At 37.3% G+C, this 24,571-nt stretch overlaps 1 protein-coding gene across 1 annotated transcript; it reads left to right on the forward strand.

Moving 5' to 3' along the window:
* The first annotated feature begins 603 nt into the window (after positions 1-603).
* On the forward strand, positions 604-23,205 carry LOC129277966 (major yolk protein-like). The gene is made up of 22 exons (XM_054914157.2): positions 604-836; positions 5,151-5,324; positions 6,177-6,465; positions 7,167-7,287; positions 8,086-8,317; positions 8,800-8,982; positions 10,077-10,252; positions 10,564-10,857; positions 11,329-11,490; positions 12,384-12,542; positions 13,001-13,112; positions 13,610-13,778; positions 14,642-14,836; positions 15,455-15,589; positions 16,115-16,283; positions 17,258-17,404; positions 17,821-18,115; positions 19,114-19,314; positions 19,775-19,958; positions 20,405-20,625; positions 21,166-21,271; positions 22,340-23,205. Exons 1-22 carry the CDS (start codon positions 770-772, stop codon positions 22,593-22,595), a joined length of 4,047 nt encoding a protein of 1,348 aa, XP_054770132.2. The 5' UTR covers positions 604-769; the 3' UTR covers positions 22,596-23,205.
* The last annotated feature ends 1,366 nt before the right edge of the window (positions 23,206-24,571 follow it).

A 24,571-nucleotide genomic window follows, 5' to 3' on the forward strand; every position in this document is an offset into this window, starting at 1 on the left:
AACTGACCAACATTTGTGCTTAAACCCCCTTTTTTTTTTTTGCTTGTCAATATTTTTGGGAACCGAAACGACCTTCAGTTTGGATTGAGCACCTTTTTTGGACAATTTCACTTCAACACCCCCACCAAAAAATCGTTCCCAGGGCCCTGACAAAGAGCGTCTTGAACACAGGGTAAAACAATTATTACAAATTAAGAGAAACCACCATTATCGTGTAAAAAAATTAGAAAGAAAGAAAGAGTAAGAAAGAGAAACAAAGAAAGATAGAGAGAGAGTGAGATCGAGTTCATGTTCTTATTTCAATTCTTACCGTGTTATTTTTTTCCAGAAGCAACCACAAATGTAAAAAAATATATTTTAAAAATCAACAATAGAGGAAGAAACTAACCTTTGACAATAACACATCACGCCACATTCCCGAAGTTGATCAAACTTCTAAGGCATCAAGGTTTATAACCAGCCTCCATTCTATGTACATCTCCTCTCCTGTGATTGGTCAATCGGTCCTTGCCCACGCCCCGCCTTCTAATAGCTGGCCAATCGGAGCAGCGCAGGTGCCGAAGCCGCGATCGCTTCGCTTGAACTTTGAGCAAATTGCAGCTATAGGATGGAGCTAGCGGTGAAGTCTCCTGCCCATGCCTATAAAAACAGGACAACCATCTTGCGATTCTTCATCTTGCTCGCTGACAGGCTTTGGCGTTGTCAGGTTCAAAACATCACTCTTTGGGAGTTTGTTATCGACTCATTTTAGTTCGGGGTATTTTGCACCATGAGGGCTGTAATTCTCTTCTGCCTGGTGGCCGGTTCGATGGCCGTGCCCGGTTTATGGCTGAGTGGTAAGTTGTGTTCCCTTTTCCACCGGCTTTTCCATTAAAATATTATGTTAATATCATCATTTATTTTCTTTAGATACCTTTGGCAAAATATCATGAGACGGCTGTTGAAATTTTGTCATGACACTCCATGGCTCTCATACTCTGTATACAACAGTCTTTCCAAACACTCGATTCTATCTAGTTTCATTTTATCCTTTTGATGTCAAGAAAAATACCCAGGTAACAATATTGTTAGGCCTATTTGTGTGTGGGGGTGTGTGGGTGTGTGTGTGTTTTACAGACTGTAAATTGAATCATATTGATGGGTTGCAACTTTGAAATGTGTCTCAATATTATTTCGGTTTCTATTAATGTATTCAATTTTTGGTTCATTATTTTTTTCATAAAAAGGTCACAGACAAAAATTTCCATTTTGTTCATTTATTTGACAAAATTAAGGAGTATTTTTTTTCCAAACGAACGGAATAGACAAGAAAATTTGATCTAAAATTATATACTGTCTGCCCATTATATTTATCTTTCTTTAGTGGTTGCAAAAATACCTTGTCAACAATTACCATTTAATCATAATGATAATGTTAATAATTGTTGTTGGGCATTTGAGGCGTTCATTAAAAAGGAATATTTACGTCATAACATATTTTAAAACACTTGTTCTTTATAAAAATATAATACTTATCAGTATTAACAATTTTCATAATTTTGATTTTAATTTGTTTTTGTCCCCCCCCCCCCCAACTTCATTTTGGGGGATAACCTCTAATCTACTGGACCAAGTCGCAAAACTGCGAACACCTTCATGCCATATCATTATAATCATAGTTTTTTATGGAGTGTAGGGCCTACAAATAAATGAAGATATAGGCATATTCAGACCTGAAAGGGGGAGTGTTGAATGATAAGAATGATAAGAATTTTAAACCGTATGAGGGCAGCATAACTCATTGCGCGAGCGACTCAGTGTGATGTCGGCTGCTTTGTCCCACATGCATTTGTGCAGGCCAGTCAGGTTAGGATTTTGAAGAGGTTTTTTTTGTATTTACGTATTTACTGATCTGTGATTGATTTGATTTTGTAATATTTCTACAATGCTGCATGATTGCCTGTGGAAGTGAATGTGTTCAAGTATTTCCATTTCCCTGTTTCTGCCCTGGCCTTTGTTTCACCAGTTCACCTTTTTTTTTCAAATGTAAGCCCCACCTATTTAAGATAGTGTTATGTTTTTTTTTAAATTATTTAGGGGCCTATTAATAGGCCCTACGCAATTATACGGTGCGTCCTACAGTTTTCAGAGATAAATTTCACAATTTTTAAATATGTTTTTACTATAAATTTGATACTTATAGCAAGAGTGGAATCTTATCTTTAATTTGAGACCAACAGGCAACACTCTGCTTAAGTACTGCGTTAGCCTTAGGCTTAGCAAATTTCTCTGTTTTAATTTGATCCTCCGCTAGCTCTTCGGAGATTAGCGATAAGTCGCGGTCAAGTTTTAGCATAGAGTCTGAGATGACCATGTACTGGGATGAAATCATTCATGCATCACGCATGGCAGGTTACAAACAATAAATATTAAGTCCTATCGGAAATGATTTGCGCAGGAACTCGCGTAAAAATCTGAATAGACTCTCACCATGCTCATTTTCAGTGACAGAGAAACTTCACAAAGAATACAAAAGAAATGCTAATGAGTCAATCGTCTAACAAGCATGGCGCGGTTGTCATGTCACAAACAAATTTTGTCCAATTTTTCTGCGCAACCTGATTTTGACATTAGAATTTGAGACGCGTCTTGCTCATTGCTGCGTGAAGTGTTTTCCACTCGTTAGGTATCAAAATGTAGAGGAATAATTGAATTGTATGATGATATAAATGGAATGTCTTGCCTTTGAAGAGAAAAGATGTGGGAATTCTGGTTTCCTTTTTTCTGGGATGCACTGTATAATGTAGTAGCTACGAATTCCCCAAGTTTACTGTTTTAATATTGTTCCAAAATGTGGTTTTCAAAACCACCCATGGATTTGTGAAATAATAAGGAACGATCAATTGCAACTCTTTGTAAGACGGGGCCCTGTATTAACTTAAGCCTCTACCCAGGACCAAAATCCAGTTGAAACCAATTAGAGCAAAACCAATTGAAACCAGTTGGCCAACTGGTTTCAATAGGGAAATTGGAACAACTGGAACCAATTAAAACCAGTTGCCAACTGGTTCCAGTTAAAACCAATTGGGCAACTCGAACCAGTTGGCAATTGGTTTCAATTGGTTCCAGTTGAAACCAATTAAGCAACCAGTTGGCAACTGGTTTCAATTGGTTCCAGTTGTTCCAATTTCCCTATTAAAACCAGTTGAACCAATTGGAGGCAACTGGTTTCAATTGGTTCCAGTTGAAACCAATTAGAGGCAACTGGTTTCAACTGGAACCAGTTGAAACTAATTGGTTTCCAACTGGATCCAATTGGAAATTCCAGTTGGAATGACTTAATAAGTTACAAATTAATTAGAATTTGCACTAACTATATTGCTCATGCCAACAAAGAAGCAGTGCTATATGTTTATTAATACCAATGTAAAGGGCATTGGTAAAATAGACTTTCTTCATGTATATATATTTATATGAAAGATCTTCAAATATATGTATTTGTATTTGATGTAATTTGGTAACAGTTAGTGGTGTACTAATTATCTTATAATCTGTTTTAATTATAATCTATAACATTTATCAACATGGTTTTCACTGCTAAGCATTCTAAACACTTATCTGAAACAAGTATGGTACTTGAATTAGAAAAGAATTAAATAGATACATTTTAAATGATGATGAATCACATAAAACATTAATCTGTGCACACTGGCAGATAATATGCAAATTAACTGGTTTCAATTGGAACCAGTTGGGTAACTGGAAAATTTCCAATTGGAAACCAATTGGCCCATTTGGAAGTCATTTCCAGTTACCCAACTGGATCCAGTTAGGATTTCCAGTTACCCAACAGGTTCCAATTAGAATTAATTTCCAGTTAATCACCTTTCCAGTTAGAAGTCATCTCCAGTTACCCAATTGGTTCCAGTCAGGATTTCCAGTTACCCAACTGGTTCCAGTTAGAAATCATTTCCAGTTGGAAGTCATTTCCAGTTGGAAGTCATTTCCAGTTACCCAACTGGTTCCAGTTAGGATTTCCAGTTACCCAACTGGTTCCAGTTAGAAATAATTTCCAGTTGGAAGTCATTTCCAGTTACCCAACTGGTTCCAGTTAGAAATCATTTCCAGTTAGAAGTCATTTCCAGTAACCCGACTGGTTCCAGTTAGGATTTCCAGTTACCCAACTGGTTCCAGTTAGGATTTCCAGTTAATCACCTTTCCAGTTAGAAGTCATCTCCATTACCCAATTGGTTCCAGTTAGGATTTCCAGTTACCCAACTGGTTCCAGTTAGAAATCATTTCCAGTTGGAAGTCATTTCCAGTTACCCAACTGGTTCCATTTAGGATTTCCAGTTACCCAACTGGTTCCAGTTAGAAATCATTTCCAGTTAGAAGTCATTTTCAGTTACCCAACTGCATGGTTCCAGTTAGGATTTGCAGTTACCCAACTGGTTCCAGTTAGAAATCATTTCCAGTTGGAAGTCATTTCCAATTACCCAACTGGTTCCAGTTAGGATTTCCATTTACCCAACTGGTTCCAGTTAGAAGTCATTTCCAGTTACCCAACTGGTTCCAGTTAGGATTTCCAGTTACCCAACTGGTTCCAGTTAGGATTTCCAGTTACCCAACTGGTTCCAGTTAGAAATCATTTCCAGTTGGAAGTCATTTCCAGTTACCCAACTGGTTCCAGTTAGGATTTCCAGTTGCCCAACTGGTTTCAATTGGTTTCAACTGGAAACTGTTATATTCCAGTTAAAACCAATTGAAACCAGTTGAAACCAATTGAAACCAGTTGGAAATCCAACTGGTTTCAATTGGATTTTGGTCCTGGGTAGACTAGCCTTGAATAATGGAATTATAACTGGCTGATATCATGAATGATGCATGCAGAGCAAGAACCTGATAATGGGGCACAATGGCGAAGGGGTATTATGCAATCAAGGGATCAAAGTCACACAAATAATAAATAGAGTCTGCAAGTATATTATTAATATTATTATTGTTATTATTATTATTATTATTATTATTATTGTTATTATTATTATTAATTATATCATCATTATTATTATTGTTGTTATTATTATTATTATTAATTATTATCATTATTATTAGTATTATTATTTTTAATATTGTTGTTAAGTAAATGTTATTTATGGTGTTTTTTCTTTTAGAGAGGGAAGGAAGATGCCCAACCCAACTTGATGAGCAGATCATTCGTGATGCAGATCGTTGCTCTTACATCAATGGAGTTGAACCCTGGGACTACAACTGTGACCGACAAGGACAAGAGACTTACAAGTGTTGTCAGTATGGCAGTAGGAAAGTCTGTGTGGCCCCTGTTCTTGGTGAGAATCTATAAAAATTATAGGATATCCGATATTGGTCATTAAAGGGAATAAAAGATCTTGCTTGTTATTCGTAAAAGCAGGAAGAACATGTTTTTGTAATGTGGAACAGAAATTCTAGATGATTTTTTTTAAATGATGCCATCAGTTGATTACTACTGTAAATGTCATGTTTTTACCGTGTGCTTGTACCTTATGAGCCCTGTTCCACTAGCTTACCTTACTACATAGATTCCCATGAATTTGATTTTCTATATTGTAGATGATGAATATATATTTTTTTACAAGTATTGTTTATGGTTATTACATTCAGGCCACATAAGTGCTCAAGTGTGAAAAAAACACTTACTAATTACTATTAAATGATAGCATTTAGTAATGCTTATCACCTGAGCCAATCAGAGAGGGCAGTATACATTAGGAGTCACTAAATTGTCATTTTCTTAATCATCAAAACTTGCTGAGGTTTTGAATGAAATCTACAGTCTCTCATACTCTTGTATAAAGACTTTGCTTTTATAGATGGTAAGACTTGATTCTCTTTCAAACAATAGACAAACCTCTTTTTGCGATAGAAATTTCAGTGGAAAAACATGTTGGTACAGTGAAACAGAGGTCAGACTTTAAGCAGGCTTTTGAGTATGAGAAATTTAAATTTGCTTAAAAAAAATAAAAATAAAATAAGTGTATGATACTCAACAAACTAAACTGAATTTTTCTTTTCTAAAATGCCCCACTCTGTTAAATTGTAGAGTGTTACATTGTGATTGCTGTAGTACCATATTTTTGGAAAGTGAAACAAAATGCCTGATTTTTAAATTCAGTTATTTACGCTGACCGTTATTCCCACAGATGATGAACCAGTTGTGCAGGGACAAGTGCCAATGAAGACCCAGGACGAGATCAAGGAAGCTCTTGAGAAGACCAAGGACTTCATCCGCAAGGTTGACCTGTACTCCGCCCCAAAGCAACGTCTCCGAACCACCATCAGCCCTGACACGATCAGATGGTGCGTCTCCAGCCCCTGCCAGAAGACCAAGTGCCGGAGGATGGTCAACGAGCTCACCTACAACCCCAACATGGTGCCCAGGAAGGAATGGAGGTGCATTGAGGCGACTTCTCAGGAGCAGTGTATGTTCTGGTGAGTTCTTGATGACCTAAACTGGTGGCGAATCCGTTGGCTCCTGAGAATGAGTGATCCCTGTACAAAGTCTATGGGGATTGGAAAATCCTGTGTTCAAAGGGTTAAGAGATATCCTGTGTCTGAAAATGGGACAAGCCTGCAAAATGTTCCTGATAGAAGAGAAGCGAGCAAAAAATAAAGAGGAAAGAAGGGATAAAGAATAAGAGAGAGAGAGAGAATGGACAATGAAGAAGAGATATATGATCAGACACATGGACAGAAAGGAAACAATACTTTCTAGGCAGTGGTTTCTGCATTCAATGAAAAGTCAAATTCAAATTCATAGTATTAATCATAAAACAATCAATAATGAAACAATACAGTTCTTTGAATAATGTGACAAAGGCAATGGAATGATAAAGACAACAGCATATCCACATAATTTGTACTACTATAAAAATATGTTCTATAATTTTATTTTATAGTTCTGTTTAAACGGAACGAGTGAAAATTCATAGAATTGAACTATGATAACTTTGACATTATAGTATCTAGCATGGAATCCTTATATGTTGACTGCTGGGCCATGATACTAAGGTATTTTCAAAGTTAAAATAGTTATGACTCATGAAATGAGCCCTGGAACATTGTTGGATATCAAAGGAGTGTATCTATATAATACAAACCCGTGACTGGTTTCATAATTCTGATCTCTGTAGGATTGAGCAAGGATGGGCTGATATCATGACCACACGTGAGGAGCAGGTCTACTCCGCTAATACGACTTTCAATCTGAAACCCATCGCTTACGAGACTACCATCAATGATCAACAGCCTGAGGTAAGATGGTGTACATAAAAGTGAATAAATGTCAGAGTATTTAAGTGCTGACAAGCTTCATGAACAGCTGTTCCCTGGGTTACATAATCATGGGTTGATTTAAACTTGAGCATTCAAAGAATCGATGCAATCAGTCATAGAGGTCAGCCCTATGGACAGTCGCTTAGCTTTGTATGTTACAGGACCAGGGTCTCATAACACAAAGGTTAGCGATTGATTGTACGCTTGATTTTCACAATTAATTGTACATTGTAGTCAATGCAGCAATAAATTATAGAAAAATATTCTACGATCATTGCTAAAGTTTGTGTTACGGGCCTCAGATGTGGGTTTAATATGTAGGTGACACAACATTTGCTCCTGCGACAGTTGCTCCAGGCTTAATTACGTCTAAGATGTAGGGTTAGGGTTGGGGTTGCAATAGGGTTTAATATTAGGTTTAGGGTAGGGTATAGTGTTAAACCCAGGGTTGAAGTTGGTTATTCGATAAGTATGTGGAATTTAGAGCCGAGCAATTGTCGCCAGAGCAAATGTCTTGGAACCAATATTTATTGCCGTTTATTTTTATCCGTCAATTATCCAGGGGCTTTGGTTGATAGAGTTGAAGAAAATTTAGCGCAACATTGGTCATCTTATATTGGAGATATGCATGTAAGGAAGCGCTATAAAAATATGTTTTAGATGAAATGATATTTTTTCAGTCTAGGAAATTCAGACAGTTATCACATTACTCATCATGTCATCATATATTCCTTATGTCTCATTTTTTTCTTCTCTCATTATCTGTTACTATAATAGAATGAAATGTCGAAGTATTACCAGAACGTGACCTTTGTCCTCAAGTCCTCCCGCCTTGTCAGCCCCAATACCTATTCCGAGCTCCGCGACAAGACAACATGCCATGCTGGTATCGACATGCCAGCCAGTTTTGCCGACCCTGTCTGCAATCTAATCACAGAGGGCGTCATTCCTGTCACCGGAAACTACATCGAGAGCTTTTCAGACTTTGTCCAGGAGAGCTGCCTTCCAGGTGAGTGTACAGGTTGATTCATTGCAGTAATCAATTCTTTAAGCACTTAACAGCTGCTCTCAAAAATTCACTCTATAGTAGAATGCCTGAAGATCTCTGATAAGGTAAATGATAAGCACTACATAACCAAGTATTATTTTTATGATTATTATTCTTAATATTTGCTGTGATTTAATCAAAATGTAATTATCTGTTTGACTTACACTCATTTTCTTCCTATTTTTTGAAGTTTAAGCTCCCAAAGATACACAATCTTTTTAAACAGCCACACTTTTACCAAAATATATTTCAGGAGAAAGTCTGATCAGTCCTTCTTTCATTATCGAAATAAATAGGAAAAAATGATAGAAGGGTCTTTCAAAATAGATATCAATGTCTTTGCAAATGTGCTATTGGTTATAAAATGTGGAACCCAGAACCCAAATGTATCGGCAGCTCTCTAATTATGGTATCCGATACTGTTCTTTCAACAAATCTTTCAGGTGTTCTGAACAAGACCTTCGACAAGAATGGCACTTACCCACACACCCTTGTCTCCCTGTGTGAGGATCAACAGAGAGAGTACTCTGGCATCCAGGGCGCCCTCAAGTGTCTCAATTCTGGCAAAGGACAGGTCACCTTCGTAGACCAGAAGGTTATCAAGAGGATTATGGATGACCAAAATGGTAAGTATCTTTGAGAGTGATGGTTACATGTAGTGATGTCTTTCATTTCATAGAAGATGGATCATATTGGTTGCTGGGGAAACCTTTTATTTGTGCATCCTTTCTTAGGAAGGCTCTCCCTGAACACATTCAAGACAGGTGCGTGTGTGTATTAAGTTTTACAGACATCAGGGGCCCGTTTCATAAAGAGTTGCAACTGTTGTAACTTTGCCATTATGGTAACTACCATGGAAACCTTGATTCTGATTGGCTGCTGAGCCCTGTTACCATGGTAGTTGCCATTATGGCAAAGTTACAACAGTTGCAAGTCCTTTATGAAACAGGCCCCAGATATCATTACTTACGTCTGGAGTCAACCTTTAACGTCACCATTTGGAAAATGTAACCAGGGCTCAAACCTCTGCCTCAATTTGTAACTTTCCAAATGTAGCTTGGACTGCAGTCACAGGTCACAATTCCCAGTTACAGATACCTTCAAGGAGAGACTCGAGACTCGCTTTTTACACATTCATCACCGGAACCATGGCAATGGATATTTTCTCTTGTAGTTCCATGTATTCTTTAATTGTTATGTATATATATTATTCTATTCATTTGAGTATTTTGTATCAATGATATACTAGTGAATGTATTTTTATTGATATGCATTATGTATTGATGATTCCAATGTAATAATTACTTTTTCATCTGTATAGTGCTTTGAACTTGTAATCGCTGTTACCATTATTATTGTCATTTGATTTCCTTATTGCAGTGCAAATCTTCAAACATTTGGCTATTAAAAACAACATTGATATTTCATAACTGTGCACTTGCAGGAATTATGCTCTGAATACAATTATTTTCTTTGATTATTTTATTTATGTCATGGATACGCAAATCGGAATGGAGTCTGCGTTGCAATCTAGTTGAACTGATTGAATTAAAGCTGAGAAAAATAAATCTCCAGAACAAATGCTACCCCAGTATTACAAACAGTTACAATCACTTTCCCGAGATAACCCAGCTTAGTTGCTTCTTGGATGATTTTTAAAAATCTTTTAAATTTAGCGTTCAGCTTTTAACTTAATTAATTTCTATCTTTGGTTTTTCAGTGAGAGACAACTACATGGTCGTTTGCCGCGATGAGAGCAGGCCTCTCGATGAGGACATCTTTGATGACGCTTCATGCCATGTTGGCCACACTGCTCGCCCTGCCCTCGTCATCAGCAAGAATAACACCCTACAAAAGGAGACAGATATCAAGACCCTTGTCAGAAAATTGATGGAGGTAATTGAAGGATCACAGATTTCTTTAAAAATTTGCATTTGGGGATCAGAGGAGGGGGGGGGGTTACAATTAAATTATTATGTCTAAATGGTCAAATGGATACTAAAACAAGTCTTTCTGTCTATTTCTAGCTCTGTCTCTTTTCCATGCGTTTTCTCTATATCATAAAAATTATATTCTCCCAATGTAGTCTTAGCAGATTGTGTTTGGAAAGGAAAGAATTAACATATAGAAAGTATATTGAGCATTAGTGTGTTGAGGATGTAACATTAGCATTCCATTTATTATGATATTTCAATTTCCATTTCCAGATTTATGGCAACACTGACCGATCTGTCAAGTTTAACATCTTTGACTCATCTGTCTACGACTGCGGTAGGTGCCAGAGGTCCGGAAAGCCACTCAACAAGAACCTCATCTTCCTTGAAGAGTCCAACAGAATTGAAATCCTTGATGATGAAAAGGTCTTCGCTGGCCACGTCTTTACAGCCTACAACACCTGCTCCAGCTTGGTCCCCAAGCCCCGTGCCAAGATCTGTGTCACCAACGAGACTGAGTACGAAGCTTGCCGTCGCTTCAAGGGCATTGCCGAGAACGTCGCACAGGTAAAACTCGATCCTGGTAGAGACAAAGTAGAGAAGGTACCATAGAAATCAGTATAGATAGCTTTAACTTTGAAGGTGGCAGTGAAGAGGTTACCATAGTAAATTGTAAACTTGGTAAACACTTTCTAGAAGGTACCAAAGTAACTTGATGGACACCAGATTTCTTAAGTGAAGCAGTCTCTGAGTAGAAGAGGCCCTTACGGCAAATACCGTTTGGATAGTGCCTACCTTGAAGTGGGCAGGACACCATAATGAAGGTTATTTAATCACTTAATATATACTGAAGAGTTGATTCCTTGAGTTTAGCTACATTTCAAGTGACAAAAATAGTAACCATCTCAACATCTAACATTTGCCATTGAATTGTTATTTACTTTTGTCTTCAAAGAGAGTAAACTGAGAGAGCAAAGATGGATATTTCGTTTTATGGAAAAAAATTACATGTTCTGTTTTTCATGCATATACTTCCAGGTTAAGGATATCGCCTGGGGCTGTGTCTTGGCCAATTCTAACATGGAATGTATGAAGGCCGTTCACAACAACTCTGCTGACCTCTTCAAGGCTGACCCCCAGGAAACCTTCATCGCTGGCAAAGAGTTTCTCCTTGACCCTCTTATGTCAGTCCACCGCAATGTAAGTTCTCAATGATGCTTATTTGATATTTTGGTATATCCAGGTGTATGTGACAATGAACCATGCCTATATCAGGTCACACACTTATTACTATCAAATAAATACCATTTACATTTGCTTTCTTGATTCTAAGATGATATTATCTCAGCATAAGATCAAGTTATCAAACTCTTTATTCTGTTTCATTTTCCTTTCATACTTTGATATATTTGAGGAATCATATTACCATGGTCATAGTAACTACAATACCAAGACCTCAAGATCGGTACTAGCATATAATTCTTCCTTTCATTCCTGCTTAAGGAACCAAGCTTACGCCAGGACCATTTTCATTTAGTTTCGTTGTAGTGCTCAAGACAATATTGCCTTGGCAATGTCATCAAGATCAAGATCTCAAAGTCATAAGCAAATCATTTTCCCTTGGTTTACTCAAGGAACCATATAAAAAAGAGGACCATTTTCATTTGTTTCTTTGTATTCTGAAGATTGTATCATCTTGCCCATCCCTACAAGACCTCCAGATACTAGCTTGTTTATTAGCAAATCAGATTTCCTATCATTTCTTGGTGGTATGCTTTCCTCTCTTCTTTACTGCCAAGACAGTATTACCCACTCAATATAACCAAGACCAACTTCTTAGCAGCATATAATTTTCCTTTTACTTCTTGGTATACTCAAGGAAGTTGAATGAACTTCCAAGACTGCAATATTTTAGCCATAATACCTCCAAGACCAAGACCTCTCAATAATTACTAGCATATCATGATCCCTAATTTCTTGGTATATTTTCCTTCCTTGTACTTCCAAGAGAATATTACCTTGGCCATACAATCAAGACCTTAAACTCCTTACTAGCATATGATTGTTTTCCTTTTATTTCTTGGTAAACCCAGGACAGCGTGACAAGGAACCATACCTTCACCAGGACTCTTGCCGTCATTAAGAGTTCATCCCTCACCAAATTCCCTGACCTCCTCACCGTGCCAGAAGGACAACCCAAGTACATCAAAGACCTCTTCAAACTCAAGATCTGCTCTGCAGGATTGAAGAATGTAAGTCAGTACTGTCAATAGATTCTATCAATAAATCATAATGGAGAGATTTTTCTTTTTTTTGTGTGTATATTAAGGATGGATGATCCTTAGTTGCTGTGTATTTCTCCACTGATGTGCTCTGAAGCCTGCATGTGTTATCTTGTTCATGAAAATCATCTCTCTATAAAGAAATTTCAAGGATGCCTTTATTCTGCTCTGTATAGACTTACAGGTTAAACAGGTGGGTGTTTAATGAAAGTTGTCAGCACTGACTAAATTGTCAGTGCTGACAATTTCAGTGAAATCCTTGGTTTTGATTGGCTGAAAGGCACTAGCCTCTGACTGTTACTATGGTAACTGTCGGAGAAAGGCAATATGTCAGTGCTGACAACTTTCATGAAACGGTCCCCTGATCTACCTTTTTAATATCATTTCTTTCTACTTGTATGAACGTATGTGATTCCTTCACTTCGCAGTTCTCGGCCTTCAGCAACCCCATTGGATATCTCCTCGCTAATGGCACCATCCCTCGCATTGGATCTGTCTTCGAATCTGTCAACCGATACTTCCAGTCCTCTTGTATCCCAGGTAAACAACCATCTTCCTTGCAAACATTTTTTGACAAGCAGATATTGTTGCTTTAAACGGCTCCAAGGTCACCATCTCTTCTGAAAACACTTCTCCATTGAAAATTTTCTGACAAGCAAAAAAAAAGCAAAAGCAAAAGAGTCATGAAATAAGGGATGTACCATTTGCCCCCAGTGGATCCTCGTCTGTCACTGCCAGTCTTGTTTACCCACGCAGCATCGACATAAATAGTATTCCAGTATCATAATCGCTATCTGCGTGATAGGCTGCAAATCCCTTTGAAGATTATTGAAGAACAAGAATGAAAAGACAAGTTTTTAGATTTTTATTTTATTCTGACCACAATTTCTCACGTGTGGCCTGTTGTATATATAATCTACCATTTTGACAGGTTCTCTACTCTCTATTCTGTTGATAAACGTCGTCTAATCATTTGCTTTCAGGAAAATGTTGGGAATCATGTATTAAAGCATGAAAAAAATTATTCTCATTGGTAGATATTGAACCCGAGAGGTTCCGCTTGGACTCGGACCTCCTCATTGGCCATGAGCTGAACTGGGGATTCTCCACCCTCAACATGTACAACTTCACTGGACAGGAATGGCTCCTATGGAATACACCTGCCACCTGGAACTTCCTCACCTACAACAGGAAGGTCTCTATAGGGTAAGTTGGGCATGGGGGTAGAGAGAGGGATAGACAGAAGGACAGAGGGCAAGGGAGAAGGAAAGAGATCAAGAGAGAAGGAAAGAGATAGTGGGGGAGGGAGAGAGCTAGCAATAAGAAATGGAAATAATTTATTCTTTCCTCTCCTCTGTAACAAACCAGCTACTTGAAAGTTGATCACCTGTAAAAGGAAGATCTCTACTGGGTAAATTAGGCTTGGATATGGAGAGAGAGAGATAGATAATAATTATAATAATAATGGTACATGTGCCCTATGTGGCCACTCTGTTGAATGCTCAAGGTGCATAAAGAAATTAAGAAGTGAAAAGAAGTTTTAAGAACATTTTTGAAGGAATCAACAGAGAGCAAGAAGCACCTGTCCTTGGCCATAAGCTTTTTAACTATGGCAAGTTACTGTAAGTACAAGCCACCAGTATAAGCATCGGATACAGGACAATTTACTTCGCCAAGAATTGATTTGTCACCAATTGTTTTTTTTTTTTTTTTCAAATGGTATAAAGCGGTATGCACCATTTTGATTTCCTCCAACTTCCTCAAATCTTGTGTCCCATTTATTGCAGATATACCAGTGTACAAAAAATTCAATTTCTCCTGCATGAGAATTTCTTGGTTGTATGTCCTGTTAAAGGATGTTCTGTCTGGCTGGAAAGGCAGAGAACCAGTTATTGGGGTTAAAGTAAAGAGGACAGTGTGAGTAAATGAATATAAAGAGAAAACTGATTGAGAATAATCATCAAACAAAAAAAAAAAAACTGAGACATTCAGATAAGTTCTACTATCATTGCCACAAATCTGAATTTGATGATTAAGTAATGTTTCTCTTTAATCCTCCCTGTTACCAGCTTGGACATCAAGAAGCTCCTTGAGCTTAAAAGACAGAACCTCACATCTCATATCCTCAACAAAAACCTTACCGCATCCAAGGTTGAGCTTCTTGATGACCTCATTGGCGTTGAAGGACTGTCTGACCTCGTCAAGGGACTCCAGGACGACATCAGACCAGAAGGCAAGGAGAGGCTTAGCGTGATCCGTGAACGGTAAGATTTTATTACTTTGTCAGAATGAAATGATAAAAAAGGTAAAGTGTATGAAATGGATACCAAAGATTCTTTGGTATGTTACTGTTGTCATGAACATTCTGAAGATAACCCAAGCATTAGAACTTTAAAAGTGTGGATTAGAATTGTCATTGAGTATTGACGTGAACCAGGTGTGTGTTTCATAAAGTTCTAAAGTTATGAGTGACTTTACAAGCGACTGGTGGCAATTTCTTTGGAGTTAATCCAACACCAATGATACTTTGGGGGATATCATTTACAACAAGATAGGGTGACCAGTCATGCGTTAAGTAATTCTTAACTTACAAACAACTATAAGAAACACCTGCCTGGGTTGAGAATACCGCCCATAGTGTTTACACTCTTTTGAATTTTTGTTGAAGCTTGGATCTATTCATTGGTATAGATATACAACTAGCTTCAAATTTCATGAGATATGCAAATATGAATGAGACATGCAAATCTTGTGTAGTATTTCTATTGGCCCTTTATAGTGATGATTCACACATTATTCTTAATCATTTCTGTTTGCTAGATAATAACTGAATAAGTTCTTTCTCACTGAATAAACCCTTTTATTGATTTTGTTTTGACCAGTCTGAGCAATTCCTTCCCCAACTTTGAGGGAGTTCGCACCTTGTCTGATAAGGTTGATATGATGAACAAGATGCAGGAGAATCGTCAGAACAGGATCCAAAACAAAGATACACCATTTGCAGACTTCATCCAAGGGTATATATCTTTTTCTCATACCCTTTTTATAAAATAGAGTCCATATTCTATGGTTAATTTTGATGCTGAAGAATTGAATAAACAGTCACTAAGTCTTATCGATTATCGATTATTTAAATGAATTACAGTTGCACAATAATGATTCAGTTGAACAATATTTAATAGCACAAAGATATTTAATTGAACAATCATTGATATCATAACCATGGTGCACATATATATATATATATATATATATATATATACATAGACTAATTGAAGATTGTAGACTAATATATATATTAGTATCATTCATTTAATGTTGATTTATTTCAAAGGATAGCAAGCACCACCTTCTTTGAATTGGCATTGTAATGGAATCATGACAATGACAATTTTTCCATTCTCTTATTTCACTTGAAATAATATTATCAAGTAAAATAAGACTTTAATGTATAATAGGATGGTTGGTCCAATGTCAAATGCTTTAGCCATGATCATATACAACCCCCAAACCAACAAATCTATTTTGGTTTAATTCTGTAGAAAATTCAGAGGTGAGCTGATGGTGGATGTCTTTAGCAAGCTTCTTGAGCTCCGCGGTGACAAGATTGCTACCCTTGAGGAGATCATCTCTCATGTTAAGACCATCCCATACCTGACTGACTTCAAAGACAAAGAGATCACCTCTGTTATTAAGCACCCTGCCATCATGGTAAGATCATAATGATGATGATGATGATGATGATAATATATCCATTTTTATAGCTCTGTTACTATGTGCATATACTCAACTGTGCTTTGATATGTGGGATCATATTATTACCCTGGCCATAGCTGAGCCGCCATATTGGCGCTAAAGCATCAAGGAATAAATCCTACCGGCTACCCATTCACCTCACCTGGGTTGAGTGCAGCACAATGTGGGTCAATATCTTGCTGAAGGAAAACACTACATGGCTGGGATTCGAACCCACGTACCTCTGATTGAAAGACGAGGGCCGTAAGCACTAGACCACAATGCCCCCTACGATCATAGTAGTAATCATCATCTCATCATCAATGACAAGAGCTCACTCCTTATATTACGACGATTGTTCATATGACACCTATTTGTTTAGATCTAACTTTTGAGCAATGCTAATGTAGCATGTGACCTATTCTTGGATCTGCATTCACTCATATTCTCATTGGTTTTTAGTCACGAACTACCGCAGTTGGAATCAGGTCTTTGTAGATTGAAATTTTTTACAAGAATCTGTATGCAAAGTTTATCATTTGTCAAATTTTGATAAATGTTCTGGAAAATCAATCAGAAAATTTTGAATATCTCATCTGGCACATTCACAACTCCACAGTTGTACATAAAGACACACGTAACTTACAAATAATTGTATAAAGCACCACTCTAGTGATTGCTAGCTTAGGGTTATTAAAAGATGCTGTTTGGTGTTCAGTAATACCATAAAGCAACCATAATACTGAACTTGAAATAAACTGGTGTTTGCTGTATGTGATTAAGATGTGGCATTCTTCTTGTCATTCATGGTTATAGAAAATAACAAAATTATGAAACACCATTTGTTCCTAATTTTTTAATCTTCTACCCTGTTTTTCTCTTTCCCTCTCCTCGTTATACCCAACTCTAATATCCTGTGATTGTTCTCTATATTTTATGCAAACTTACAGAGCTACGTCGAAGTCTACTTCCCCCGCCTTTCCCAGACCTTCGTTGAGCCCTTCGACAACGTTGAGCTCCGTGAGCGTGAATTCAACCGCTACACTAACCCACTCTGGCTCTCTCCCATGATTGACACCTACCTCGAAATCGTCAGGGTTAGTTGAAACAATTATTTCAGTCATAAACATTTTTATTGAAATTTGGAACTGATATAACTTGAATTAATTTAAAGATCTTGATAATTACTTGACAAGATCTAGATTATACTGTATAATGATAAGGATAGTAATATTGAAATACTTAGAAGTGATTTAAAATTACAATTACCATAGCATGTTCAATACATGAGTTAACTTTAACAATCTGTTGCTGGGAGAATAAATTTCTTATGTTTACACTAGCAAACTATGAAGATATGTTGCAAATTATCCGCCTGTATTAAATCACCCACGAATTTCAAATCGTCATTTTACTTTCATTACATTACACTTTGAAAAAATAAGAATTATTAAAAGGAAAATAAAAATTCATTCAAATATTCACCATTTATTCTGTTTACTGAAATCAACAGAAGCACATGACCGAGATCACCAAAACTTGCAACTCCAACCTCCCACTCAAATTCAACGGCTACGAGGGCAGTCTCCGATGCCTCAAGAGCGGTGTTGCTGACTTGGCATTCTTTGATGAGCAGACCCTCCGTAATCAGGACCTCCTCTCAAGGGTTGGTTTCACTTACAATGACCTCCGTCTTCTTTGCCCCAACGGCCAGGTGGTTGAGATTGATGCCAACCTCGATGTCGCCAAGGTCTGCAACTTTGGTGAGGTGCAGAACCCTGTCCTGGTGACTGCCTACAATACCTCAGGTAGGTCCCAGATACAGCAGTCCTTTCTGGGATTAGCGTAGATATCAGTCTTGCAGTCTAGAAATGAAATGGGTGTTTTCTTACTACAAAGTCCTTTAAAAAATTGAGTAAGTGGCATTTTATGGAAAGAAAATATAATGTCGTCAGTTCTGTGATAAGTAGGGCTAATAGATTTGCCAAACTGTTCTGTTGCTTCCTGTCCTGCCACGTGTAGCTCCTGTATAAAATCCATAGTGATTTTATAGAGAGAATAGTATTAAAGAAAACTCAACAAGACTTCTATCTATTTCTTGTGGGAGACACCAAACATGGCCACTATTGAAAACCTTCCTTTATAGACTGGTGGTCTATAAATTAAAATAGGACATTGTTGTCACTACAATGATCGCCGCTGGTCAGAACTTCCCACCACTTCAAACTTCTTTCCAGCAGTCAATCCAATAACACACCTTCCTGCCCTGCACTAAATTCCCAATTGCAAAAAAAATGATAAATTCTTATTTCATATGCTTAAGTCTTAAAATGACAATGTTGTTATCCCCCTGAAATCCCATTGCAAGGGGGGTCAGGCAATAACATATCCACCACGTAAAGGTCTCTGGTGGCAACCCTGATCTTGGGTTTAACTGTTTCATCAATAATTTTTTGGCCCATATTCTGAAGTCAGGTTTAACTAGACCATGGTCTAAGTCTGTGCTAAAATTATAGGGAGCCAAAAATTCAAAAATGCTGTTTATATTGTATATTTCTTATGTTTACTATTTTGTTTCCTTTTGCTTTCATAAAGATGAAAAATACTTCAAAATACTTCCGTTATCATTCCCAGACAATATGGGTGTCATAGGAGTTAATAAATTGGATGTGTACTGTTAGGGATTTGTCCCCCAATCGGCTATCCATAGTTAAACCACAACTTTAAACCATGGTTTAATTTAAACCCGAGTTCAGAATACGGGCCTTTGTATTTTTATTGCTTTCTTGATTGTTTTTGTCAATAGGAAGCTGGCGATGGAGGATCACCAAGGCTTTGATGAATGCCCACCATTCTGTTGCCCTCCCAGCCCTCTTTGGAGAAGGTACCCTCATGGGCAAGGATTACGACATGCTCCTCCCTATCGCTCCTCTCAATCAATCCTACCAGCCCTACCTTGGACCCAAGCCACTCCGCTCTATGGAAGCCATGATCAAGCCTTCATCATGTAAGTACAGTACTTGGTCCTAGTTTGGGTCTAGGAATATCTATCAACAATAAATAATTTGTAGCTCAAGGTAAATAGGTTCCTAATGAAGTGGTCACCGTCTGCACTTAAGTTGTATAACATTGAATAATTGCCCATCTTCACAGTAGGACCTTTTCCAATCCTTTTTAAAAATGAAATAAATCAGGACCCTATTTGACAACCTGGTCCTGTTTTTTGTTTGATTGTAAACCCGGGTACAGACATTTATATTCATCTGATACTTTTAGTTTTTATACAAAGACCTAGCACTGTAATTCCATTTCATACCAAATGTATTGAAAAATATGAAAACTTATCTTAGGAGCAGTTCTTATAGTCTTATGTAAAGAATCTTGAAATAAATCACCTTGGAAATGGACTTGCAGTGATATTTCAAAACTGAAGTTGATGAAAAGCATATATTCACATCTGCATTCAGATGACTGGTTTAAGGATCAGCCAGGCATCTGCTACGGCGAAACCTATACCAACATCGTCAAGCAGCGCAACGGAACCTGCCAGGCTATCGTGAAGGACGTGACCTGCGTCGGCACACCAAGGATGAAGAAGATCAGTGTTGGTCGCTTCGGAGCCAAGCAGTACAAGCTGATCAAGATGTGCAGGTAGGTGTTAGGAACAGAATGAGTAGAGATTATAAGGGGGAACTTCACCAATATTTTTTCATCATTTTTTTCTGCTTTTTTTACAATAAACATTTCGTCAGGGTAAACTTCCCCTTCAATTAGAAGGTATACCGCTGGATTAGATCACTGAGGATGTCACTATCGTTGATATTAAGAAAAGGTCATCCATTATTTGAATCCTCAGTTTTCCTTAGTAAATACTGTGCTATGGTATAATGCTTGAATTTTCAGTAAAAAATATTGTATCTTACATGTATATGGCCAACAGTGTTTAGCCCATTGAGGGCCATTAGTCCTTCTGACTGTCAGCTAGGATATGTGTCAGAATAATAGTATGCAGCAATAACATTGTATTTATTCCTGTATAAGCATTTGTATCTTTTAAGTTCAAATAATCATACAGATACCTCTTTGTTCTTTTGTAGCCGCCCAAGCAAGTTTGTTCGCAAGATGGCCGACTTCCAGTGCGACAATGGATATGGCTTCCTGAAACCAGTCGTGACTGCCATTGCCTGTGAGTGCATGCCATGTGAGGAGATATTGGAATACAATGCATCCTTTACCCAAGACAAGATCTGGAAGCAGGAATCTAACAAATACCATTTGAAGGGAGACCAAGACATCTATAGCCAGGTTCCAATCTGGGGTAAGTTTATAATTCCTAATCCACATGTTCAGAGTTAAACTGAGGATAGCTTGAAAGACCAAGTGGTATTTTGACTGCATGGAGTTTTTGGAGACAGATTGGCAATCAACCTAAGTGAATTACAGACAAAGGGACTTTTGTACCATGAGATCCTACTGTGGGGTAGGTTGTGGCTCAAATAATTCCCAATTGATTTTTTAATTCTTGTTTTGTCTGACACAGCTATGATTCAACAAAGCTCATACTGTTGTAAAATAAATTTGTAATAGTCCAAATACTTAGAGATGAATTGGGGACAACCGGAAGACCCAAGTGTCATTTTGACCACTTGGTTTTGAGACAAAAATGGTAGGTAGCATAAGTGGATAAAAAGAATCAAAGCCCAATTCAACCAAATTGATTGTAATTTTTCTCTGTTGTCGAATTGCCTTGGATAAACTTTCATTGTCAAATTTTAGTCATCTCATCCTTCACCATCAAATGGATTTTCTTCCTCTTCAAACTTATTTCCAACTTTGTTCTTGCAATATTTTTCCTCAGGAAACTATTCTTACTTCTATAACCACTCCCTCAACAAGAACTTTGAGCTTGGAAACCACTCCATCGTCGTTGAGCATGTCCGCGAGGTCGTTGTGGAGAACCCAACGTAAGTATCATCTATTTCTATACTTGGACAATTCTTTGAAATAATCAACTTTATTGTATATCTGAGCCCCATTTCTACTTCACTTAATGAACCATTGAAGCTATGATAATTTACACATTTTTGTATATGAAGCACAAAGCAGAGATGAATTATTTCAGGAATGTCTAGCATATACTGGTATGGTGTCGCATGTACATATTAATATGGAATCACCTATCTGTAATATGTCTAAGGATGTGTCTCCATAAGGTCTAGTTTTATACCACCAAAATGAAATCTTTTAAGGTTGTGGTGATTTTCTTTAATTAACCTATGATTTAAGGTACAGTTTCTTTATACCAGAGTATGAAAATGCATGAAAAATTATGATTGTTGCCAATTTTAGGATCTAGTGTTGATCAGTATTTACCTTTTGAAAGTGTATTACCCTTGAGGGTTAAATACAGTTGGGCGTTTCATAAAGCTGTATGTAACTTATGAGCGACTGTATGAACAACTGGTGACTTTTTTTAGGAACTAATTAATCAACACCAGTGAAAAACTTGTATGTATCATTTACCAGATAAAGTCGCTCGTAACTTACGAACAGCTTTATGAAACACCTATTAAGTGCATTAAACATCTGGGTTGTCAAAGAGTGTAAAATGGAGTATCAAATTCATTTGATAAGCATGAAGTGTTTTTCGCAATATAACTTTTATTTCCTTCCTATCATTAGAAATTTTGATTCTGTTACGGGTTAGGTGTGTTCCAGATGTCTCTTCATTGTTTGCAAAGCAAATCTAGGTTGAATTATACCAAGATTCTGTGCTCTTACCCAAAGGCCCAATTGATATAGAACAATTATAGTTACTTTCTCACAATGGTAACTACCAACAGGGCTCTTGGTTTTATATTGCTCAATTTGAATATGGAAATAAATGAAATGAATGAATGAAATGAAAAAAGGATTTCCTGGTTACTAGTTACCATGATTGCCGTTACCATAATTGTAGGTCTTTGTGTCACATCGGCTCTTGGGGTGTTTTATGGAGGGTAAAATTCTCATTCTTTGGTTTTTTTCTGCAGCCCTGGAGTTATATCTCAGATCAACACAGAGGTAGATCCCGAGACCCGAGTACAAATGGACATCAGTGACATCACCAAGACCTGCGAGTCCATCTGGACTGGCCAGAGCTGGCTCCCCGAGAGGTTTGCTAACTCCAAGACCACCGGCTCCTGCGTCATACCCGAGCGCGGCCGCACCCTTCGATCTCGTGTGGACCGATTCCGTGAGATCATGCAACGCCAGCGTGAGCAAGAAATGTATGATCAATGGAATTAAATGTAAACCTCAGCTTGTTATGTTAAACATGACTTTGATTTATAAATCTGAAGGCTCGTTATTTTTCCCCATGTGAACATTTATCAGATTGGTAGGCTGACTAAATTCTACCTTTTGTTACTTTCATATTACTTTGATAGCAGTATAATTGTCAGAACTTATTTGACCTCTTTAGCTTTTATATTTTTGTATGATTACAGAAATTTTCATGTATTTTCTTGTACCGCAAACAATTATGAATTCTTTCATGTCTTTGACATTATAATGAAGAAAATATGATATTTTCCAATCTAATTGGATAACATTACCAGTGGAGTGAAATTTTACTCTTTTCACCTTTCTCTGAAATATGAAATAAAATATATATGTTTCAATACATTTAGTCTCCAATTTAAAGAGAATTTCTAATTTTCATAAGGGAATTTAGATTTTTCTTTATGTCGTTGTAGAAAAGAATCCAAGCAATCATATCCCTCAGTATTAGAGAACCATGCAATAAAATTTATCATAGAAGTTAAAAAGAACTTTTTTGGCTTATATATGTAATTGAAGTGTACTACATTTGGTGTAATTTGAATAAAAATTATTTGCTATATTGATATAAAAAATATACTCTGTGGTACTCTTTTCCTTGCTTTCTGTGTTACAAAAGGTATAGATAATAAGAATCATACATGTATAAAATAATCAATAGGGTTTCATTATAAGTCACATGAACATCAGCTTTCATGATGAGTGGATAAACATTTTCTGATCCCAGAATTTGTGAAAAGCATCGGAAATACCTGTAATAGACCCATGTTTGGGGGAAAGCAAATTTGGTGTACCAGTGAGAAATCCATAGGCTAAGATTGCTTAGCCTTGGGAACGCTGGGCCAGGTAAAGTGAGATAATGACTTTACCATATTAGGCAATGGATGGAATTTCCAGTGGCATTAAATGTCTGCGGTCTCACGACAGCTTTGGAGATTGATATTGAGTGTACAGATTAAGCTTCCGAATGGTGTTGTATTTTCCATGGAAACTGATATGTGCCTTTAAACTTTCTTATTATCCACTCACTTGTATTTTTATAAGACTGAATGACTATTAAGAAAATTTATATAATTTTCATCATTTTTAGCTGTAAATTTATCAAAAAGGAGAAAGATTGTAAAACTTGCATTGATGTTAGAGATTCCAGTAAGAGATGACAGGAGAGCTAATAATGATCACATAGAGAAGCTATTTTGTAACACCTCCCTCCCCCCAATAAAAAAAAAGAAATGGGTTTAGCCTATGGTCTCACCCAGGCCCGCGAATACAGGCTCTTCCTCGAGAGAGAGATTGAGAGAAAGGCAGAGGGTTAGAAGAGGGGTAAAGGGGGCAGAAGATTAAGTGAGAGAGAGAAGGGGGATGGAGAAATGGAAGGGTAGAGTCAGGATGAGTGGGGGGTGAGATTAATACAAAGACAAGGGGTTCTAAATCATGATTTTGCATATATTAATAAAGTGGTTGATTCACAATAGAGAGTTTTCACTTTTTGACAAGGAAACTCTACAACTCATCAATTCCTTTGAAAATGCAATTAAAATCACAATGGACAGCCGAGCGGCTTAAGTTGTCGAAAGTTGGTGGACTGGGACAGATCATCCAAAGATTTGCCGCAGAAGAACAATTGCAATTATATCGTTGTCCGGAGTCGATAGATTCCGATGCTGTCCCAATCCATCAACTTTTGACAAAAGCCTCTCGGCTCTCCATTGTGATTTGACTTCCATTTTCAAAGTGCATTGTAGAGAGCTTCCTCCCAGAAAATGCGAAAAGTCTGGAATGATAGTGCATGTCCTCAGTTGCATGAAAAATTTCATATGAGCCTCAGTTGACCAAATTCCTAGTGACAACAGTCCTCATTTAAGTAGTGAAATACTTTCTAAAAAACACATCTCTGATTTCCACCATCTTAAAGGGGAATCCAGCCTTGGCCATAAAATGTT

The sequence above is a fragment of the Lytechinus pictus genome, chromosome 15 (assembly GCF_037042905.1).
Source record: "Lytechinus pictus isolate F3 Inbred chromosome 15, Lp3.0, whole genome shotgun sequence".
Lineage (NCBI taxonomy): Eukaryota > Metazoa > Echinodermata > Echinoidea > Temnopleuroida > Toxopneustidae > Lytechinus > Lytechinus pictus.